Here is a 24,089-nt window from a genome sequence, read left to right as displayed (position 1 = left end):
CTTCCACTCACGCAGGCATACGTTCAATCAGGTGCTGGAAGATTTCTTGGGGAATGGCAGCCCATTCTTCACACAATACTGCACTGAGGAGAGGAATCGATGTCAGTCATTGAGGCCTGGCACAAAGACGGCGTTATAAAACGTCCCAAAGGTGTTCTATAGGATTCAGGTCAGGACTCTGTGCAGGCCAGTCCATTGCCGGGATGTTACTGTTGTGTAACCACTCCACCCTGTGCATTATGAACAGGTGCTTGATCGTGTTGAAAGATGCAGTCACCATCCTCGAATTGCTCTTCAACAGTGGAAAGCAGGAAGGTTCTTAAAACAACAATGTAAGCCTGTGCTATGATAGTGCCACAAAACAACAAGGGGTGCACGCTCCCTCCATGAAAAACACGACCACATCATAGCACCACTGCCTTCGAATTTTATTGTTGGCACTAGACACACTGGAAGATGAAAAGCATATGTTTTGTGGGATGTCCGCATACTTTTAATCACATAGTGTATATCTCTTTGCAGGTTATTTGGCCAAGGTCTTGGAAGGAGGTCTGAGATCTGTGATAAGAATATTGCAAGGAAGATTACCCGATCTCTTTAGCTGGAGCTGACTGTGCTCTGCCTTTGCTGTTTGATGTGTGGTTGATATGGCCTTAAGTTGAGAGATTAACCATCTCTCATTCTTTTGTATACATAAGACACAGTACAGTTGTCTGGTCTGCTGTTGCATCTGCAATGCATTCAGCGTTTCATGTAAGATCCCTTAGAGCTCCTAGAGGTTATTTCTTACAAGTGTTGTGTCCTATATCAAATGTAATTATTTTAATATTGTATGTATCATTATGAATATAATGTAAAATTTGTAGTATGTCTGGTTAGACATAAGATAAGGCTTGGCAGTCCTAATCTTGGCAAGGTTAATGAATCGGTAACTAAAAATAAAATACAGTATTTTCTTGCTGACAACAGACTTTCGTTCTGGTGTCAAAATTGCCATTGGGCGCAACTAGAAGGCATTTAGATTGATGTGGCAGGACATCAGCCTAAAATTAATGCCTCTGATACATTTACTCATTAGCAGTGCCCAACATTGTAGTTGTGTTATGCTTCCAGGAATACAGTGCCCAGGCCAGTCAAAAGAGTTTGTTGTTCATAATAAGTTTCAGAGGAGCTATACGAAGGTAGTCATAGAATGTATGCACACAAAATGAATAGTTACTATCGTGTTCTGTATTTGTTACTGGTACTTTTAAGATAGAACATATATAAAAGTGCGGCATGCATCAGCATGTAGGGAGATTTGCACTCCAAAATGTTTTGTGGTTCCAGTGTCTTGCTAGAATAAAGAAGTATATTCTGTGTGTTGGCCATTTGGGTCTTTAAAATGTGTTGCCCCACATATGACCCAAATAGAACTCTTTGATAACTTATAAACATTAAAGGAATCCTGCTGCCGAATGGTGTTAGAATGTCATCATGGCCAACTACTACATGCTTCAGCTGCTGACTTGTGTATGCCATATAACTAGGATCAGAACTAGTTACTGACTATATGTGACCAACAACAGTGGATTTCAAATGTGGGACTGATCCCAAACATGGGTAGGTCATGCTGAAACTACTATTATGGTTGTCCAGTTGAAAGGGGAAATTCTAATCAGCAGTAATAACCACCTGTCTAGAGCAATAATCACTGAGCGAACGGCACAGTATTATACCCATCTCCTTATGGGACAATGTCAGTTCAGTACATTTACTTCTAATGTTTTCCTGTTAATGTCTGGAATGGCTACAGTCAATACAGTAACACAGGAGTGACACGACGTTGCTTTTTGACGAGTCATCATTCAACATACAGAACAGTGCATATATCTGTGTGCAATAGCTCTGAGTAGAATAACATATTAAATAATGTTTTGGCGTTATTCTAAGAGAGCATTTATTACTCGAAAACATGCTCGAAGAAAAATATGTGGTACTCACCCGAGGTCATCCTGTTGACACCTGCTTAAGTTGTTATGCATTTTGATTACTGCTTCACAGTGTCTTTATGCCCTCTTGAGCTTTGTTGTAAATAATTCACCACAGTTCAAAAGGAACAATGATTATATATACAGGGTGTTTCTCCTAAGAGGCGTCAAATGTATTTTCTCTGCTCTTTTGGCAGATATTTGCAATTTCGTTGTTAGAGTGTGTAGCTGGAGACACACCAAACAAATACTAATCAACACATGTTTCATGTGACACTTAAGTGTTAACAGAAAGTGTCAGTTTTTTCCCATTACAAACAAAATTATTTTTAAATTGTCATTTTACATGACCATTTGACATGTAAACTGTGCTTCACAAGAGGCATGTTGTGAGAGTAGTACCAGTCCATTTTATTGAACTCTTTTGTTAGGCTACATGTGTGGATGGGCATGCTTGGGATAAGGTTGAGATGGAGAGTGGAGGGGGTTGGATAAGGATAGAGGGTTCAAGAGGAAATGTACAGAGAAGGGGTGAGGAGGGGGGGGGGGATTGGTAGGGCAGAAGAGATAGCCAGAAAGGGTGGAGGGAAGAGTAGATGGACCGTGAGGTGGAGATGGGTAACTAGGTTTGCACATTATATGTGATGTACCTGTATGCAGGTGAAACCAAGCACAAACTTAACAAAACCTGAAGAGAAAATGACATTCATTACACCTCATTAAGGTTATCCTTAGCACAAAAAGAGGTGCATAATGCTGCAACCAAAACTTTGATCATTTACCCAGTGATGCAAAATGTCAAGACAGATAGCAAAGTAAAATATGAAAATAAACTGAAAAAGTTTCTCCTTGATGACTCCTTCTGTTCTGTAGAATTTCTGTTGTTGGAATTTGTGTAAAAAGTTGTTGGTAGGGATTACTAACTCACATGTGGGGTAAATCATCAGCACTTAGGCATTAGTTGACAGCCCTGGTGCAGATTGCACACATGCTTGAATATTGAGTTATTGGCAATAAGTAGTTACTTCTGTAATAACTGTCAATTAAATTAATATTACACTGCAGGGAAGTTAATTAAAGCCTATTCTGTTTTATTTTGAATGACAGTAAGTAGTTAATTCTGTAAGAAGTGTCAATTAAAGTAATATTACACTGCAAGGACATTAATTAGAGCCTGTTTTGTTTTATTTTGATGATTTCACTCACTTCAATGTATTTATCAAAAGAAAAAAAAACCTGAAGGGTCGGTTTCTGTGTACGTAGGTTTTATTCAAATGTAGACATTTAGGTAAGCATTAAGTGAAGAATTTAGGTTGTTTTTGTTACACATATATTTAGTAGTGCCATACTCATGGGATTAAAGGTTTTAAGTTCTATCTTTTATTTCTTAATCAAAACATGTACAGTCCACATGCTTATACACGATCTTAGGTATACAAGTTGTGATTTGTAACATTATTTTAAGTGTACTACATTACTATACTAATAGTATACACATTTGAGTTCTGTTCATCTATCATTGCTAATCTTCATCCTTTCAATGGTGTTTTCAACTTTGGAAACAAAAAAGTCCACAGAGGCCAGAAAAGATATCTAAATGATGCAAAAACTGGCAATTGACCATAAATAATGAAAAGTGTGAGGTCATTCACATGAGTGCTAAAAGGGTCCGCCAAACTTCTGTTACACAACAAATCAGTCTAATCTAAACACCATAAATTCAACTAAATACCTAGGAATTGCAGTTACAAACAATTTAAATTGGAAGAACACATAGGAAACGTTTTGGGGAAGGCAAACCACCCTACGCTTGTCTGTCCTCTTTTGGAGTACTGCTGCGTTATCTGGGATCCTTACCAGATAGGATTAACGGAGTACATCGATAAAGTCCAAAGAAGAGCAGCACATTTTATATTATTGCGAAATAGAGGAGAGAGTGTCACGGATGTTGTACAGGATTTGGGATGGACATCATTAAAATAAAGGTGTTTTTCGTTGTGGCAGAATCTTCTCACAAAATTTCAATCACCAACTTTCTCCTCTGAATGTGAAAATGTTTTATTGATGCCAACCTACATAGGGAGAAATGATCATCATAATAAAATAAGGAAAATCAAAGCTTGCACGGAAAGATAGAGGTGTTTGTTCTTTCTGCGTGTTATACACGATTGGAATAATACAGAATTGTGAAGGTGGTTCGATGAACCCTCTGCCAGGCACTGAATTGTGATTTACAGAGCATCAAAGTAGATTTAGATGTAGATGTCTGGAGAGTATGGAGCATGAGGCAACTCAGTGATTTCATTTTTTGTGCAGTAGTTACACAATTACAGGAATGAATGTGCGGGTGCGTTATTGTGATGCGAGGTCCATGAATTCTCTCGCTGCAATCTCTTTGACATCTCCCATTGGCATGCACAGTTTCATTGACCTTCCTGTCATAACGTCATTGGTAGTCGTCAAAGGGCGTTAAGAATGAGAATCGTCTTTAACTTCCATCTGGCTATTTTTAAATCGTGTGAACCATCTGTAACACCGAGTATGGCTTCAGCACTCATCATCATAGGCTTTCTGCATCATTTGGTGTGTCTCTGTAAAGGTTTTCTTGAGTTTCATGCAAAATTTAATGTAGACATGCTTCTCCTCTAACTCTGCCATTTCAAAATTTGCGAACTGTGTGGCACAATATTCTACTCAATACGGTACGGAACATAAGTAAGAAACATACTACAATGACACTTCCTGCAGTCACATATTAATCACTGTCATGTGCAGGGATGCCAACAGCATTTCACTCCAACAAACTATTTGCATGAAATTATGAATGTTCCAGAATTTTTCAAACAGACCTTGTACATTAGTGTTCCACATAACTTTAACGACTCTTGTGATTTGTAGTTAATAGGATATCAATGTTATTGTCGAGATACATTTTGTAAAAAGATTGTAAACAACCATGAATGAGAAGCATTTGAGCTGCCTTAGGAAAGTTAGTTACTGCATTCTATGCAGCTGTTGTGACAGATGGTTACATTGGGGGAATGTAGTGGCATGGGAATTGGGGATGTAAACGGGTCTCTTCTATGGCACTGCAAAGTATGTTCAAGAAGTAGAAAAATAGCTGAACAGGAAGGGAAGATTAGAGCCTTTAAGGCTGAACTGGAAATGGTAGCAAAGAACGGGGCCTCAGAAAGAGAACAGTATCTGGCAATTTCATCATTTGCACAAACAGCAGATTTGCCATGCTACTTCAGTTAACTAAGGAAGAGGCTCAAGTAGATGTAAGTGTCTGTCTCAGAGAAAAGTAGAAAGCCCACTGTGGAAGAGATGTGGGCCAGATCTTGCAGGAAAAAATTATTAGACAGGTACCAGGTCACAAGTTTTTTCAAGCCCAGTGCACGTCTTAGCCGTGAGATACATGATTTAGGATCATTGTGTAAGGGTTTTTGAAAACTGAATGATGTTGTGATAGTGGGTGAAGCAGGAAACACTATCATTTGGGATTAGGGCTCCAATAATGAGTGTGATCTGATAAAAATAGCACCTGCAATGAATCGTACAATTGTTGGCTTGGTTCCTTCTTTCACACAGTGTGATTGGCCCCAATTCTCTCTACTTTGTCAGGCATGGGTTTGGTTCCTATCGATACTATTGGTAGATGGGACTTAACAAGGCATGGCCTACTTCTCAGCAGGAAAGGGAAGAGTTAATTGGTTGGGATGATAGCAAAGTCTTTAAGCATGGGGAGGGGGGGACTCAAACTCATGGGAGTACCTCTTTTTGAGGCTAACATCAGTGTCCAATGATTCAACACTGAATGAAATTAAGCTAATTGAGAAGTTCAGACAGGCACATGCTAGAGATGTCAAAGTATCACAATATTCTCATAAATGTAAAGTGAAAAATAATGTTAGTATATCACATCAGAATATCAGGGAATTAAAAATATACACTACCACTCATTAATTTCTATACACCCTGGTATTTCAGATTTGCAACACAAATCAAATGTTATTTCTCACAAAATATTATTATATTAACTTCTACATATATAACACAATCACATTCATTATATTTTACTTTCATCAAAGTATCCTTTGGATTTAATGACTGACTCATAAACTCAAGGCCTGCAGTCAATAAGTTTTTGTAGGTATCATGAATCTATATGATTCCACACATCCTCAACAATATTCCAGAGATGTTCCTTGCTGGATGTATTAACTTCCCTGATAAGTCTGTCCACTTCATCCCAGACCATTTCAATGGGATTACAATCGGGTCTTTGGGACGGCCATACCATATCATTTAGTACTTTTTTTTCCTTTGATGCAGTGTAATTCATACAGTATGCTGACCGATGTTTTAGTTCATTAGCCTGTTGTAATGTGAACCCTTTCCCTATTAAGCACAATCCACTTTGTATTGCATGATACTCTACATCTACATCTACATCCGTACTCCGCAAGCCACCTGACGGTGTGTGGCGGAGGGTACCCTGAGTACCTCTATCGGTTCTCCCTTCTATTCCAGTCTCGTATTGTACGTGGAAAGAAGGATTGTCGGTATGCTTCTGTGTGGGCTCTAATCTCTCTGATTTTATCCTCATGGTCTCTTCGCGAGATATACGTAGGAGGGAGCAATATACTGCTTGACTCTTCGGTGAAGGTATGTTCTCGAAACTTCAACAAAAGCCCGTACCGAGCTACTGAGCGTCTCTCCTGCAGAGTCTTCCACTGGAGTTTATCTATCATCTCCGTAACGCTTTCGCAATTACTAAATGATCCTGTAACGAAGCGCGCTGCTCTCCGTTGGATCTTCTCTATCTCTTCTATCAACCCTACCTGGTGCGGATCCCACACTGCTGAGCAGTATTCAAGCATTGGGCGAACAAGCGTACTGTAACCTACTTCCTTTGTTGTCGGATTGCATTTCCTTAGGATTCTTCCAATGAATCTCAGTCTGGCATCTGCTTTACCGACGATCAACTTTATATGATCATTCCATTTTAAATCACTCCTAATGCGTACTCCCAGATAATTTATGGAATTAACTGCTTCCAGTTGCTGACCTGCTATTTTGTAGCTAAATGATAAGGGACCTATCTTTCTATGTATTCGCATCACATTACACTTCTCTACATTGAGATTCAATTGCCATTCCGTGCACCATGTGTCAATTCGCTGCAGATCCTCCTGCATTTCAGTACAATTTTCCATTGTTGCAACCTCTCGATACACCACAGCATCATCTGCAAAAAGCCTCAGTGAACTTCCGATGTCAACCACCAGGTCATTTATGTATATTGTGAATAGCAACGGTCCTATGACACTCCCCTGCGGCATACCTGAAATCACTCTTACTTCGGAAGACTTCTCTCCATTGAGAATGACATGCTGCGTTCTGTTATCTAAGAACTCCTCTATCCAATCACACAATTGATCTGATAGTCCGTATGCTCTTACTTTGTTCATTAAACGACTGTGGGGAACTGTGTCAAACGCCTTGCGGAAGTCAAGAAACACGGCATCTACCTGTGAACCCGTGTCTAAGGCCCTCTGAGTCTCGTGGACGAATAGCGCGAGCTGGGTTTCACACGACCGTCTTTTTCGAAACCCATGCTGATTCCTACAGAGTAGATTTCTAGTCTCCAGAAAAGACATTATACTCGAACATAATACGTGTTCCAAAATTCTACAACTGATCGACGTTAGAGATATAGGTCTATAGTTCTGCACATCTGTTCGACGTCCCTTCTTGAGAACGGGGATGACCTGTGCCCTTTTCCAATCCTTTGGAACGCTTCGCTCTTCTAGAGACCTACGGTACACCGCTGCAAGAAGGGGGGCAAGTTCCTTCGCGTACTCTGTGTAAAATCGAACTGGTATCCCATCAGGACCAGCGGCCTTTCCTCTTTTGAGCGATTTTAATTGTTTCTCTATCCCTCTGTCGTCTACTTCGATATCTACCATGCTGTCAACTGTGCGACAATCTAGAGAAGGAAGCACAGTGCAGTCTTCCTCTGTGAAACAGCTTTGGAAGAAGACATTTAGTAATTCGGCCTTTAGTCTGTCATCCTCTGTTTCAGTACCATTTTGGTCACAGAGTGTCTGGACATTTTGTTTTGATCCACCTACCGCTTTGACATAGGACCAAAATTTCTTAGGATTTTCTGCCAAGTCAGTACATAGAACGTTACTTTCGAATTCATTGAAAGCCTCTCGCATAGCCCTCCTCACACTACATTTCGCTTCGCGTAATTTTTGTTTGTCTGCAAGGCTTTGGCTATGTTTATGTTTGCTGTGAAGTTCCCTTTGCTTCCGCAGCAGTTTTCTAACTCGGTTGTTGTACCACGGTGGCTCTTTTCCATCTCTTACGATCTTGCTTGGCACATACTCATCTAACGCATATTGTACCATGGTTTTGAACTTTGTCCACTGCTCCTCAACACTATCTGCACTTGAGATAAAACTTTTGTGTTGAGCCGTCAGGTACTCTGTAATCTGCTTTTTGTCACTTTTGCTAAACAGAAAAATCTTCCTACCTTTTTTAATATTTCTATTTACGGCTGAAATCATCGACGCAGTAACCGCTTTATGATCGCTGATTCCCTGTTCTGCATTAACTGATTCAAATAGTTCGGGTCTGTTTGTCACCAGAAGGTCTAATATATTATCGCCACGAGTCGGTTTTCTGTTTAACTGCTCAAGGTAGTTTTCAGATAAAGCACTTAAAAATATTTCACTGGATTCTTTGTCCCTGCCACCCGTTATGAACGTTTGAGTCTCCCAGTCTATATCCGGCAAATTAAAATCTCCACCCAGAACTATAACATGGTGGGGAAATCTACTCGAAATATTTTCCAAATTATTCTTCAGGTGCTGAGCCACAACAGCTGCTGAGCCCGGGGGCCTATAGAGACATCCAATTACCATGTCTGAGCCTGCTTTAACCGTGACCTTCACCCAAATCATTTCACAATTCGAATCTCCGTCAATTTCCTTCGATACTATTGCACTTCTTATCGCTATAAACACGCCTCCCCCTTCACTGTCCAGCCTATCTCTGCGGTATACATTCCAATCAGAGTTTAGGATTTAATTACTGTTTACGTCTGGTTTCAGCCAACTTTCTGTTCCTAGTACTATATGGGCGTTGTGACCGTTTATTAATGAGAGCAGTTCTGGGACCTTTCTATAGACGCTTCTGCAGTTTACTATTAGCACATTAATATTGTTATTCCTTGTTGCATTTTGCCTACTCCTGCCTTGCCGCGTCTTGTCGGGCCTAGGGAGGGAATTCTCTAACCTAAAAAAACCCCATGTGCACTCCACACGTACTCCGCTACCCTCGTAGCCGCTTCCGGCGTGTAGTGCACGCCTGACCTATTCAGGGGGACCCTACATTTCTCCACCCGATAGCGGAGGTCGAGAAATTTGCACCCCAGCTCTCCGCAGAATCGTCTGAGCCTCTGGTTTAAGCCTTCCACTCGGCTCCAAACCAGAGGACCGCGATCGGTTCTCGGAACGATACTACAAATAGTTAGCTCTGATTCCACCCCGCGAGCGAGGCTTTCCACCTTCACCAACTCCACCAACCGCCTGTACGAACTGAGGATGACCTCTGAACCCAGACGGCAAGAGTCATTGGTGCCGACATGAGCAACAATTTGCAGTCGGGTGCACCCAGTGCTCTCTATCGCCGCCGGTAGGGCCTCCTCCACATCTCGGATGAGACCCCCCGGCAAGCAGACAGAGTGAACACTGGCCTTCTTCCCCGACCTTTCCGCTATTTCCCTAAGGGGCTCCATCACCCGCCTAACGTTGGAGCTCCCAATAACTAATAAACCCCTCCCCCCGTGTGCCTGCTCGGACCTTGCTGAAGGAGCAGCCACATGTCCACTCACAGGCAGAGCGGGCGATGCCACACGGCCAGCCTCCACATTGACCCTCCGCCTCGTGCGCCGCGAACGCCGCTGAACCCGCCACTCCCCTTGGGGAGAGGGTGGCCCAACCGCGCCCGGTACCCGCGAAGATGTCTCGACATCAGGGACAGTGGGTGAAGCATCTAACACCTGGGGTGCACCATGCGACGCACCAGACTCCCCACTGCCGCTACACTCCGAGGCAGCAGCCTGAAGACGGCTGACCGCGGCCATCAACACGCTCAGCTGTTCGCGAAGAGTGGCCAGCTCCTCCTGCGTCCGTACACAAATACTGAAGTATACGATGGTACTGCTTCTGATCCATATAGCCTTCTATTTTCACAATGTCGCCGACTCCATCTCACAAAACATCCCAAACCATAATAGAACCTCCACTGTGTTTAACTTAGGTAGAACACACTGCTGGGCTACCCTTTCCCCTACAAGTTGGCAAACAAATAAACAAATATTCTCCTTCTGGATCCAAAAATCTCAAACTTCGATTTATCTGTGAATAATACCTTCGTCCACTCTTCCGATATCCAATTACGACATTTTCTAGCCCATTCAAGTGTCTTCTGTTTATTTAAGGGCCTTAGAAAGGGTTTTGTTGCTGTGACCCATCCTTTCAAGCTGGCTTCATTCGGTCACCTTTTTACTGTTGCAACAGATATTGTTGTCGTGTGCATTTCTGCCAATCTTGCACGAATTTGGGGCGCTGTTTTAAATGTATTTCTCTTACTGGTAATTCTGATATATCTATCATCACTTTTAGTTGTTTTACGAGGTCAGCCTGGTCGTGGTATGTCCTTATTGCTACCTGTTGTCTTCTGGCGATGAAAGGTGTATTGCACTCCCCCTATAGACACACTACATTGTATCACAATTTTGCGAATAGATAAACCTGCTTGGCTAAGTGCTACAATTGCAGCATGTTATCTATAGATATCTCCACTCGTGGAGCCATACTAGCGATGTGCAGATTTCGTGCAGGAACAACATGTTACGTATTGTAGCAATGCTTGCTGTTTGCTGCGGACATCACATCACTACAGGGAACAACACAGGTGCACCAAGTGCGGCATCTGTCGGCAAATAGGTACACTAACATATCAGATAGGTACATAAAATTTATGTGCAGAACATTGTTTCTTGGATACTATTGTATCTTGATGATCACAAACAAAAATCATGACATGTGTACAACTGTTGTACTATTCCTTTGCTTCTTCAACCGTACCCATGATATTAGACCTTATCTGCAGAGAACTAGATGTCATTTATTGGATGTATTGAAATTAATGAGTGGTAGTCTAGATGAAATATAGAAATAGAGAAGAAATTACAAGATACAACATAGCAAACCTGGCGAAAGTAGATATATAATAGAAAATTTTACAAAAGATATTAAAAGCAATCTAACAAAACCGGGACTGACCAATGCAGAACCACAGGATGTCGAAAGCAGATGGAGACACCTGAAGGGCTGTATTCAAGAAGCAGCTTCCAGTATCATAGGTGAAAGAAAAAGACCTAATAAAATTTGGTTTAACAGAAAGTGTCATGAAAAAGTGCTGGAAAGAAGAAATGCGAGGAATGCATGGATTAAAGAAGGGGACAATATGACATTGAAGGAAAGATACTATAAACTCTGCTAAGAAACGCAAAGAACCCTAAGACAAGAGAAAAGGGAATACTGTAACAATATGACCAGAGAAGCAGAGGATGATTTCCAACATCACAGGAAAAGGCTGATGTATCAAAATATAAAAAAATCTTTTGGTAAATTCAATGAAAGGGAGCAGCTTATAAAGGATCAGTATGGGAAAATATTGACCAACAAAAGTGACTTACAAAAAATGTGGAAGACAAACTTTTCACAACTTTTCAACTGCAATGCCCCACACTCTTACTTTAAATTGAAAGAACCTGATGCAATTGATACAGCTGATACAGTTACTACCCCATCAGTGAATGAAATACAGCAAGCAATAAAGAAATTAAAGAATAACAAGGCTTGTATACACTCGCACTCTCACATTCATATCCATCTGCACATATATATGTGGATGGATATGTGTGTGTGTGTGCGCGAGTGTATACCTGTCCTTTTTCCACCTAAGGTAAGTCTTTCTGCTCCCGGGATTGGAATGACTCCTTACCCTCTCCCTTAAAACCCATATCCTTTTGTCTTTACCTCTCCTTCCCTCTTTCCTGATGAAGCAACTGTGGGTTGCGAAAGCTTGAATTATATGTGTGTTTTTGTGTTTGTTAGTGTCTCTAACAACGTACCAGTGCTTTCGTTTGATAAGTTACATCATCTTTGTTTTTAGATATACATTGACCTAATTAATTACATAAATTATGTTTATCAATCAGTACAGGTGACAGGTAAACATATTTAAGATTAACTTTAGATTAGATGATGAGGCAGTAAAAGAATCAATAATCTGGAATAATTATCACTATGGCACTTCATGGGTAAAGTGGTAAATCATGCAGATACTGTAAGAAACGATGTAGTGGAATTATGTTTAAGAAAGGACATGATGGTTTTGACAGTGGCAACAAGTGTAGAGAAAATGAATAACTTGTGAGTAGTGTTTTCTGTCTGCAAGAAGATCCACTGAGTAGGATACAACTGCAAAAAATGCGAAAATTGTGTAGAGGTTGGAGCGTTGTGGGGGGGGGGGGGGGGGGGGGGATGGTTTTGGGTTACGGTGTGTCCCACTCCATCTATGAGCTGTCATGCAATAGTTAAGGGTGCCAATTTTTATCTTTCAAATATTTTTTGCTGTCACCATTCTTAAAGTTATTGCTGCAATGGACCTGCTATGCTGTACGACTAGACCACACCATGTGACTTCTTCACCTTTTACATTGGCACAGGTGGTGGAAAAAGAGCTCCGTTCTATTTGAGCTGACACAGTTTTGCGACAACTCTTCTGCATTGTAATCACAATGTCCCCTATGTACAATCACTTGTACAATTATGGTGATATTGAGCTCTCATCAATTGGTAACTCACAGTAGATCATAACACGTATTAATGTACTGCTTTGACACTTGAGAGAGCCAAGGAGCGACAAGTGACAGTTCTCATTTATTTTTCATGCATTCTTGCACTTAAATTGTTGCCAGCATCTATTTCCTGCATGACTTACAACACACTGCCAAGCTGTGATGCTGTGGGCCTCCACATGATGTGGAGATATGCATTTGCTGTTGCGCCTTATTGGTATATTGAGATGGCTTCTTTTGCATCAGTCTGCACATACAGCAAACTAGAGCATGCACAATGATACGTCCCCGAACTACCTAAACCACGTTTTTGATTTCCACAAACACCTTTTGTCAGCCTAAGTGGTTAGGAGTTGAACATGTGATTCAGCAGAATCACCATGCTAGACTGCAAGGTTCACTGCCAAGGCAATCTGTCAAGAGCATGGGTACTAGAATCTGTGGAGCTTTAGTAAAAACTTCTAGTTTGATTTGTAAGGATTCCGTGAGAATGAGCACCAGCCGAAGAGGCAACGTATGAGTGTTGCTCCATTACATGGTTGTATATAATTGTAGAATGTTGTGTCATAACTTTTTCTTAAGTCACAGGTTCAAGGATTTACAGATGATGGCTTACTCAACTGAATAATTTTTCGTCTGCTTTTTCACATTGTGATGCACTTATTTTCTGTGTTTTGCAGTCAACAGTGTTGTTTTACAACAACTTCTGAATTTCAAAAGGGTTGTCAGAGGATACACACGTGCCTTTGTGGATGTTTGTATAGGAAAACTGTGTGCTGAAGATTTCCAAGTTGTATCTATTCCATAGTCGATTAATCAGATGGTGTGACAAGTCACTTTCCTGGAAAGGATGAAACACAGTTGTCACCTCAGTTACTAAACCTCATATGTACATTTGCCCTGTTTATTTTCTCTAACAATAGGTTAAAGTAAGGCGTTCATATAATCTTGTTATCACAGCTGATAGACAGTGACAGTGTCAACTCAAAACACTGAACTTGGCAATGAAGAAGATATGAAAGAACCAGAAGTTGTAGAGAGTTCCAGAGAGAGCATTAGAAAACGATTGACCAGAACAGGGAAAAGAAATACAATGGACGAGGAATGTGTAGCTTTGGAGATAAAATAGTGAAGGCAGCAGAGGATTAGGTAGGTAAAAAGATGAAGGCTAATAGAAATCCTTGGTTAACAGAAGAGATATTGCTTAGAATTGATGAAAGGAGGAAATATAAAAATGCAGTAAATGAAGCAGGCGAAAAGGAATACAAACGTCTCAAAAAATGAGATCAACAGGAAGTGCAAAATAGGTGCCAGGGATAGCTAGAGGGCAAATGTAAGGATGTAGAAGCATATGTCACTAAGGGTAAGAAAGATACTGCCTACAAGAAAATTAGAGAGACTTTTGGAGAAAAGAGAACCACCGGCATGCATATCAAGAGCTCAGATGGAAACCAGTCCTAAGCAAAGAAGGGAAAGCAGAAAGGTGAAAGGAGTGTATAGAGAGTCTATACAAGGACAATGCACTTGAGGGCAGTATTAAGGAAATGGAAGAGGATGTAGATGAAGGTAAGTGGGAAATACAATACTGTGTGAAGAACATGACAGAGCACTGAAATACTTAAGTTGAAACAAGGCTCTGGGAATAGACTACATTCCATTTGAACTACTGTCATCCTTGGGAGAACCAGCCATGACAAAACAGTTCCACCTGGTGAGCAAGTTGTATGAGACAGGTGAAATACGCTCAGACTTCAAGAAGAATATAATAATTCCAAACTCAAAGAAAGCAGGTGTTGACAAGTGTGAAAATTACCAAACTGTTAGTTTAATAATTCACAGTTGCAAAATACTAACACTCATTCTTTACAGATGAATGGAAAAACTGGTAGAAGCTGACCTCGAGGAAGATCAGTTTGGATTCTGTAGAAACGTTGTAACAAGCGAGGCAATACTGACCCTATAACTTGTTGTAGAAGATAGCTTAATGAAAGGCAAATCTACGTTTCTAGCATTTGTAGACTTAGAGAAAGCTTTTGATAAAGTTGACTAGAATACTCTCTTTGAAATTCTGAAGGTGGCAGTGGTAAAATACAGGGAGCAAGAGGCTATTTACAGTTTGTACAGAAACCGGATGTCAGTTATAATAGTCGAGGGACATAAAAGGGAAGCAGTGAATGAGAGGGGAGTGAGATAGGAGTGTAGCCTATCTCCGATGTTGTTCAATCTGAATATTGAGCAAGTAGTAAAGGAAACGAGAAATTTTGAGTAGGAATTAAAATCTGTGGAGAAGAAATAAAAACTTTTGAGGTTTGCCGATGGCATTGTAATTCTGACAGAAACAGCAAAGGACCTGGAAGAGCAGCTGAACGGAATGTACAGTGTCTTGAAAGGAGGATATAAGATGAACATCAACAAAAGGAAAACAAAGATAATGGAATGTAGTCGAATTAAATCAGGCGATGTTGAGGGAAATAGATTAGGAAATGAGACACTTAAAGTAGTAGATGAGTTTTGCTATTTGGGGAGCAAAATCACTGATGATGGTTCAAGGGGAGAGGATAAATGTAGAGTGGCAATGGCAAGCTAAGCATTTCTGAAGAAGAGAAATTTGTTAACATCGAGTTTAGATTTAAATGTCAGGAAGTCTTTTCTGAAAGTATTTATATGGAGTGTAGCCATGCATGGAAGTGAAACATGGCCGATAAATAGTTTAAACAAGAAGAGAATAGAAGCTTTCTCAATGTGGTGATACAGAAGAATGCTGAAGAAGATCATATAACTAATGAGGAGGTACTGAATAGAATTGGGGAGAAGAGGAATTTGTGGCATAACTTGACTAGAAGAAGGGATCAGTTGGTAGGACTCATTCTGAGGCATCAAGGGATCACCAATTCAGTACTGGAGGGACGCATGGAGGGTAAAAATCGTAGAGGGAGACAAGGAGATCAATACTCTCAGCAGATTCAGAATGATGTAGGTTGCAGTCGTTATTCAAAGATGAAGAAGCTTGCACAGGGTAGAGTAGCATGGAGAGCTGCACCAAACCAGTCTCTGGACTGAAGACCACAACAACAACAGAAGCGTTACAGAACATTTATATATTATAAATATTCAAAAAATAAATAGCCTATGTCAGTCTCAATGTTCATTAGAGTATTTTGTAAAAATTTGAAGTTAATCAGCAAGTACTTATCTAGATTTTTGGTAACAATGCTTCTTCTTTAAACACTGCATATATGTTTATATATTGAATATATTTAAAGAGTATATAACCTATGTCCATCTGAGTATTCATGAGAGTATCACGTAAAAATTTGAAGTAAATCAGCAAAGAACTTTTTGAGAATTTTGCTAACCGTGTTTTCCATTTAATCATTACACAAACCTGATCAGCCAGAACATTTAACAGATTTAATAGCTGGTATGCCCTACTTTGCACAGATAACAGCAGTGATGCTTCATGGTGTGGAAGCAGTGAGGCCTTGGTAGATTGGGCTGGAGGGAGTTGGCACCACATTTGCACACACAAGTCATTTAATTCCCATCAATTCTGAGGAGGGGGGCGATGAGCACTGTTGCCATGTGCAGTCACATCCCAGATGTGTTCACTCAGGTTCAGACCTGGTGAGTTGGCAGGCCAGTGCATCAACTGGAACTTGCCAGTGTGTTCCTCAAACCACCCCATCCCTCTCCTGGCCTTGTGACATGGAGCATTATCTTGTTGAAAAAGGCCACTGCCATTGGCAAACGTGATAGTCATGAAGGAATGTACGAGGTCTGCAACTAGTGTACAATATTCCTTGGCCATCATGGAGCTTTGCTAGAGGTCCACTGAAGACATGGATGCTCATGTGAATGTTGCCCAGAGCATAATGGAGCCGCTGCCACCTGGTCTCTGTTCTGCAGTTCAGGTGTCAAGGATCCGAAAAATTACAGATTCGTGATCTCCCATCAGGAAGATGATGAAGAAGAAAGCGTCAGGATTCACGAGACTATGTAATGTGTTGTTGGCTGCAGAGTGTTCGGCACAGTGTGTGTTCAGATACACTTTTGCTCTGCCCAGCATTAAAGACTGATGTTAATTCCACCACAGTTTGTCACCTGTCCTGTTTTACCAGTTTCCTCAGCGTACAATGTCCAACATCTGTAATGGGGTTGGCCGCTCAACCCCACTACACATGGCCAAGGTTTCACGAACACCAAACAAATTGTGCAGTTTCTGAAATGCTCGTGCCGAGCCTCTGGGTCATCACAATCTGCTCTTTTTCAAACTCAGATAGAGCATGCTCCTTCCCCATTCTGCAAACATACAGCAGGCTCACTGATACTTTACGCACTGCATGTGCGTCTAACTAGCAATCTTTCCTAACCATGTGACACTGCTATTGCTGTACTGATCTGCCTGAACATAATGTTCTGGCAAATCCAGTTTATATGTGTATATTAAATTGATGTATAACCTCCTGTTCGAAATTCGTTTTTGTATTGTTAAAAATTTGAAATAAATCAGTCAAGAACTTTGAGATATATTTGATAACAATGTTTCCTCCATATAAGCTACATCTATATTATGTTTATTAAAAAATATGTAGCTAGTATCAATCTGAATGTTTGTAAGAGTATTGTGGAAAAATTTGAGATAAATTGGCCAAGTACTTTTCAGGATTTTTGGTAACAAAATTAAACAGTGACTTGTCTTTATATAGTAGTAAAGGTAATATGAATCTGTGAACTGCTGAAATAATTGATAATAACTTTCATTGTATTCTTCCTTCACAGGAGGCTGATGTGCCAAAATGTGAAGTCATACATGTTGCCATTGTATGTGCTGGATACAATTCCAGTCGATCGGTTGTGACATTAATAAAGTCTATATTGTTCTACAGTAAAAATCCACTACACTTTCACTTAATAGCAGACTCAGTTGCACAGGTGATTTTGCAGACGCTGTTCTATACATGGAGTGTCCCACAAGGTACTTATATTTTACTTATAAATATTTATATTAAAAATCTGTGAATTTGTGAAATAATTAGTAATCACAATTTGACACAGAAGCTCCATTAGATAATAAGCTGCTGGTTGAAATGACAAAGGACCATTAGTGAATAGTTCTTTCTGAAAAGTGATAGAGGTATTATATGTCCTCAATAAAGTTTGATAATTTCAGAAATAATTGGAAAAATTTGATGTAAGGAGGGGGGGAGGGGGAGGAAAAAACTGTCAGCTTGGCATGTATATACTTTAGATCAGGTGTCCTTCATTTATAAATATGTATTTTAGAAAAAGTGTGAAAAAACTGGTTATTGAACTCAAGAGTTGGACCTAAATAGGATTTGAGTGTAGTGTGTGCTGACAGATTGTATTGTCATATCTAAATGGAATAAGTTTTATGTTTAAAATAGTAATCATCTGTGTCTTGATTCATTAGTGCTAGCACAGTTAATTTTTTTGTGTTTTACTGGTAATTAGGTAATGAATTTTGTATGAAAAATTTGAATAGGATATTGCAGTTGGAAAGTTGGAAATGAGCGTTACATGAACAATACTACTGCAAGCAGTAGTCGGACTTGCTGGTTGATGTGCTGTGGGTCACCAGTTCATATCCAGTTGCTAGTCAATATTTGTTATTTGGTATTTATTATTTCTAGAAGGTATCCAAAGTTTCTTACGAAGGTAATTTTTACATTTTCTGGAATGTTCTAGCGTGTAAGAACAGCAGCATTCTTTGTGCAGAAAGCAGTTCTGTTCTGTCTGTATGTTGAAGTCCATAATAAATGTGCTTTCAGTGCTAGTGTTGTACTTCATTGATGACTCTGCTCTTGGATTTATACTTGATTGTGGTTATGTTGTGACAGTATTGTGGGTCTCTCTTTGTAATTATAGATTATAATTTTATGGTTTCTCCATAAGAAAGCTTTGTCAGTTCATGAACATCATTGTAAGAAATATTCTGAGAAATTCTTAAATATAATTGCTTTGGATGAATGAAAATTTGCTATAAACAGCTAGTAACTCAAAACAAAACCCTGTAGTAACCCATAACTGGTTGCTCAAAACCAAGTGTGTTCATTACTGTGTGATGAACATGAAACTGGGGTACACTGTTTTCTGCCATGCAGTTATGGTAAAAACATGATCCACTACATATATTGATTATCCTGTAATATTGTACAAAGTCAAAATCCTCCACAAAATTAGCAAAGGAAGTCATTTTTCAACTGTTTGTAATAATTAGGCAAAAATTATATTGAAGTGATTAAACAGATCACACTTAAAATTGTTTGAAGAAACAACTAACACTAACTATATGTACAAAGCTAAGTCACAAAATGTTCATAAAGGCAACAGTTTCTGATTTATTGGTTTCAAATTTCATCTGCCATGGTGAATATAGGCTGTTCAGCCGACAGTCAGTTTGAAGACCAGATTTTTTGTTACTGAGAATGTTTTCTGTATTGTCCTTCGGTTATGTTATTGTTGCATGCTTTATTTACCTTCCACATTTCCTCTGTTACCAAATTACAAATGGCACACATTTTTTCTTAAAGCAGTTTGGTATTATTCAGAATTCCATTGGACCATATTATTCCCCACTCTTTTGGCGGCAAAACCCTATTGTTCAAATAATCTCCATTCAATGCTGTGGCTACAATGCCCGCATGGAGCCACTCTATTGGTTGATGTCAGAGCCAACATCTTGCTACCCATCATCCATGTACTGCTTCCCTCAGAGTGCATCCTTCATTGGGCCAAACAGATGTAAGTCTGAAGGTTTGGTGGCGAGGATCCCCATTGGCATACACCTTGAGTACCCCAACTCGTGGATGGGTGTGTGATCACTAACAGAGATATCCAGTTTTGTAGTGAGATATTTGATTGTGATTCACTGATTATCTCGAATAAGAGTGTCCGCATGTTCAAACAGCTCTGTGCATCTGAACGGCACATGAGAGATCGGACATTTTGCGTGACCTTGTTGCGATGAAGGCAGATGCCTTGTCCAATAACACACCATGCTTTTGCTCTCTGCCAGCTCTCTGTAGACATTCTGCAAGCACTGAATACATATGATGCTCTGGTTTTCTGTCAAAAGAAACCCAATGACAGCTCTCTGCTTGGAACACACTTCCGTTAACAGACACTATTTTGAAAGCTGTGTATATTGCCGCCACCTATTGGAATTTCTGGAACAATTGGTGCTGAAGTGGGAATATTCCATGAAGTCCCACAATGAATTCCCATTTATTTTCCCATTGAAATTGGCCAAGAACAAAAAGTGTGGTGTATTACTTATTGAATGCCCCTTGTATTAACCTTTTGTGCCTCAGATTGTGCCCTATTGACAGATCCCTTGTGTCCTAAATTTCTTTCCTCCCTGATTTGATTTAGTACTTCTCCATTTAATTTTCAGAATTTTTCTGTACCACCAAATTTTCAAAATTTCTGTTCCCTTCTTTTCTGTATTGTTTGTAATTCATGTTTCGCATACAAGGCTACACTCAAGGGAACAGCTTTTAAAAAAATACTTCCTGACACTTAAATTTTTTAAATTTGTATTAGGTATTAAAATACTTATCTTTTTCTGAAATTTTTCCTTTTTATTGCCATTTTGGATTGTATATCTCCTCTATTTTGGTATTGCCAGGATTATTTTGCCCCCCAGGCAGCAAAACCCATCTACTAGTTTCAGTGTCTCACTTGATAATTTATTTCACTACAGTCTATTATCATTGTTTTACTTTTATTGATGTTCATCTTATAACCTCTTCTTCATACACTGTCCATTATGTTCAGCTGATTGCCAAGTCATGTGCTGTGTGAGAGAGAATTGCAATGTCGTTGGAAAACCTTAAAATTTTTTTTTATTTCTTCTCTCTAAACTCTAATTCCCTTTCCACATTTCTCTGCATTTTATCCCTGTAACATTCAGAATTTCTGAGTGTGTGTTCACTTAGTATTGTGTAATACTTATCCCAAATCAACAAATACTATAAACATGGATTTGCATTTTTCCAGTCTATCATCAAACATGACCAAAGTCTCTGCATTTTCTATCTTCTATATTTTAGCAGAACCAATTATTTTTCTGCTCAAACAGTGAACTATGTTAAGTGCCTCATTTCATAATTTAATTTCCTCAGCATCACCCAATTTAATATGAGTACTATTCATTAACTTTATTTTACTTTTTTTGTCGTTCTCATTATACCCTCTTTTCAAGGCACTATACATGCTCTTCGAAGTCCTTTGCCATTGTGATAGAGTTACAAAGTCATCACTCAAAAGTTTTTATTTTTCTCCTTGAACTTTAATTCCCTTTCTAAATTTCTCCATAGTTTTCTTCACACTTGCTCAGTGTACGGTCTGCATAACACTGGGAATAGGCTATGACCCTGTCTCCCTCCCTTTTCGTCTACTGCATCCCTTTCATGCCTCTCAACTCTTACAACTACAGTCTGGTTTCTGTGCAAGTTGAAGAAACATTTTGTTTCCTGTATTTAACGCTGCTACCTTCAGAATTTCAGAGTGCGTACTCCAGTCAACATTGTTAAAGGCTTTCTCTAAATCTACTAATTCTAGAAACATAATGTTTGCCTTCCTTTAACCTATCGTTAGAGAAAATAAACATGGCAAGTGTAGATCTGAGGCCTAGTAACTGAGGTGACAACTGTGTGTCATCCTTTCCAGGAGAATGACTTGTCACACCATCTGGTTAATTAACCTTGGAACAGATACAGCTTGGAAATCTTCAGCACCTGGGTTGCTATACAAACATGCACAAAGGCACATGGGTGCCCTCTGACAACCCCTGACTACCAGACAGATCATTTTGAAATTCAGAAGTTGTTTTAAAACCACGCTGTTGACTGCAGAACACAGAAAATAAATGCACCACAGTGTGAAAAAGCAGACGAAAAATTATTCAGTTGAGTAAGCCATCAGCTGTAAATCACTTGAACCTGTGACTTCAGAAAAAGTTAGGACACAACATTCTACAATTATATACAACCATGTAATGGAGCAACACTCAAATGTTGCCTCTTTGGCCGGTGCTCATTCTCCTAGAATCCTTAAAAATCAAAATTATGGAAAAAACTAGAAGTTTTAAGGAAAGCTGCACTGATTATAGTACCCATACTCTTGACAGATTGCCTTGGCAGTGGACCTTGTAGTCTAGCATGGTGATTCTGCTGAATGACACGTTCAACTTCTAACCACTTAGGCTGACAAAAGGTGTTTGTGGAAACCAAAAACGGGGTTTAGGTAGTTCTTAAGTGTGGGACTTATCATTGTGTATGCAGATTGATGCAAAAGAAGCCATCTCAGTGTACCGATAAGGGGCAACAGCAAATGTGTATCTCCACATCGTGTGGAGGCCCACAGCATCACAGCTTGGCAATGTGTTGGAAGTCATGCAGGAAATAGATGCTGGCAATAATGTAAGTGCAAGAATGCATGAAAAATAAATGAGAACTGTCATTCGTCACTCCTGGGCTCTCTCAAGTGTCAAAGCAGTACATTAATACGTGTTATGATCTACTGTGAGTTACTGATTGATGAGAGCTCTATATCACCATAATTGTAAAAGTGATTGTACATAGGGGACATTGTGATTACAATGCAGAAGAGTTGTCGCAAAACTGTGTCAGCTCAAATAGAACGGAGCTCTTTTTCCACCACCTGCGCCAATGTAAAAGGTGAAGAAGTTACATGGTGTGGTCTAGTGGTACAGCATAGCAGGTCCATTGCAGCAATAACTTTAAGAAAGGTGACAACAAAAAATATTTGAAAGGTAAAAATTGGCACATTTAACTATTGCATGACAGCTCATAGGTGGTGTGGGACACACCGTAACCCCCCCCCCCCCCCCCCACAACACTCCAACCTCTACACATTTTTCGCATTTTTGGCAGTTGTATCCTACTCAGTGGGTCTTCTTGCAGGTAGAAAACACTACTCACAAGATATCCACTTTTATACGCTTGTTGCCACTGTCAAAACCATCATGTCCTTTCTGAGACATAGTTTCACTACACTGTTTCTTACAGTATCTGACTGATTTTTCCCTATTACCCATCAAGCCTCATAGTGATAATTATTCCATATATTTATTTTGATTCTTCTACTGCCTCATCATCTAATCCAAGAGTTAATCTTAAATATGTTTACATGTTAGCTGTACTGATTTATAAACATCATTTATGTAATTAACTATGGCAATGCGTAGACATGGCAAGCCTCACACACCTTTTCAGCACACTGCAACATAAAATTCTTGGACAGAGGCCACCATCATGAGTATTTTTTGCCCTGGTGCAGTTTATTGTACAAGTTATTTCTTCAGTGGGAGCTTCCCTCATTTGATCTTGAAGGACTCATTGAAATGTTGGCCCTTGGAATTTGACGAGCAAATGCAAATGGTGTCTGATCATTTCCTTGTTTCAGTAGTAAGAAACAATCAAGCTAATCCTATATACAATGAGCCTCTGGACTGCAAGACATAAGACAACAATGTTATTTCATCTGCTCTAGCGTCGGTGTCTTTAATCTGGCTGAGCCATGAGTTAAAATGGACTTGAATGGCAGATGCGGGTACGTTATTCCACACTGATTCAAAGCACTGCCAGAGGTCACTAATCAGCGGGGTCAGTGAGTGGGGGATGTCAATCTCTCAGCAACATGAGACCAGATTTCTCAGTGGATGGGAAAGCAGACCATGATGGCCAGGGTAACAGTCAAACACCCTCTGAATTGAGGTAGGTCAGGACAGCATGGGCAACATGCAATCTTATGTTATCTCTTTGAATGATGATTTCAAGGGGACCTCAGAGACAGTGCACAGCTATTGGTATTAACATATCAGAAATGTAATGTCTACTGCCCTATTTAATGGCCTTGCTTACCAGAGGTAACAGAGTTGTGTACCTAATGGCAACTCTTACCATAAAGCCAGGTGGTGGGCTAAAATGAAATCTGACAATGTTTGTTAGTTTTGTATCCTGGGGATCACTTGGATGATAAATCGTAATACTGTGGAACAAATCATTTTAGATTCACATCTCAATTTAAGAAGACACACTGAAAAGTAATGCTTCCTGATGCTGTATTTGAAAACTCTTTAAAGTGTTTTAAATAAAACAAACTTTACTAACTTTCTATATCATCGTTCT

The 24,089-nt window shown here is 39.8% G+C and overlaps 1 protein-coding gene across 2 annotated transcripts in view; it reads left to right on the top strand.

Annotated features, from left to right (window-relative positions):
* Positions 1–24,089, top strand: part of LOC126281529 (xylosyl- and glucuronyltransferase LARGE2s-like) — a 134,109-nt gene that overhangs the window by 9,625 nt on the left and 100,395 nt on the right. For both annotated transcript variants that reach the window (XM_049980575.1, XM_049980574.1), the window contains one exon: positions 17,695–17,890. In XM_049980575.1, the coding sequence (XP_049836532.1) occupies positions 17,695–17,890 (196 nt within the window). The remainder of the gene's footprint in view (positions 1–17,694; positions 17,891–24,089) is intronic.

This window comes from Schistocerca gregaria, chromosome 7 (genome assembly GCF_023897955.1).
Source record: "Schistocerca gregaria isolate iqSchGreg1 chromosome 7, iqSchGreg1.2, whole genome shotgun sequence".
NCBI lineage: Eukaryota > Metazoa > Arthropoda > Insecta > Orthoptera > Acrididae > Schistocerca > Schistocerca gregaria.
Note: the sequence above shows the minus strand (reverse complement) of the source record. Positions and strands in the feature narration are given on the sequence as shown.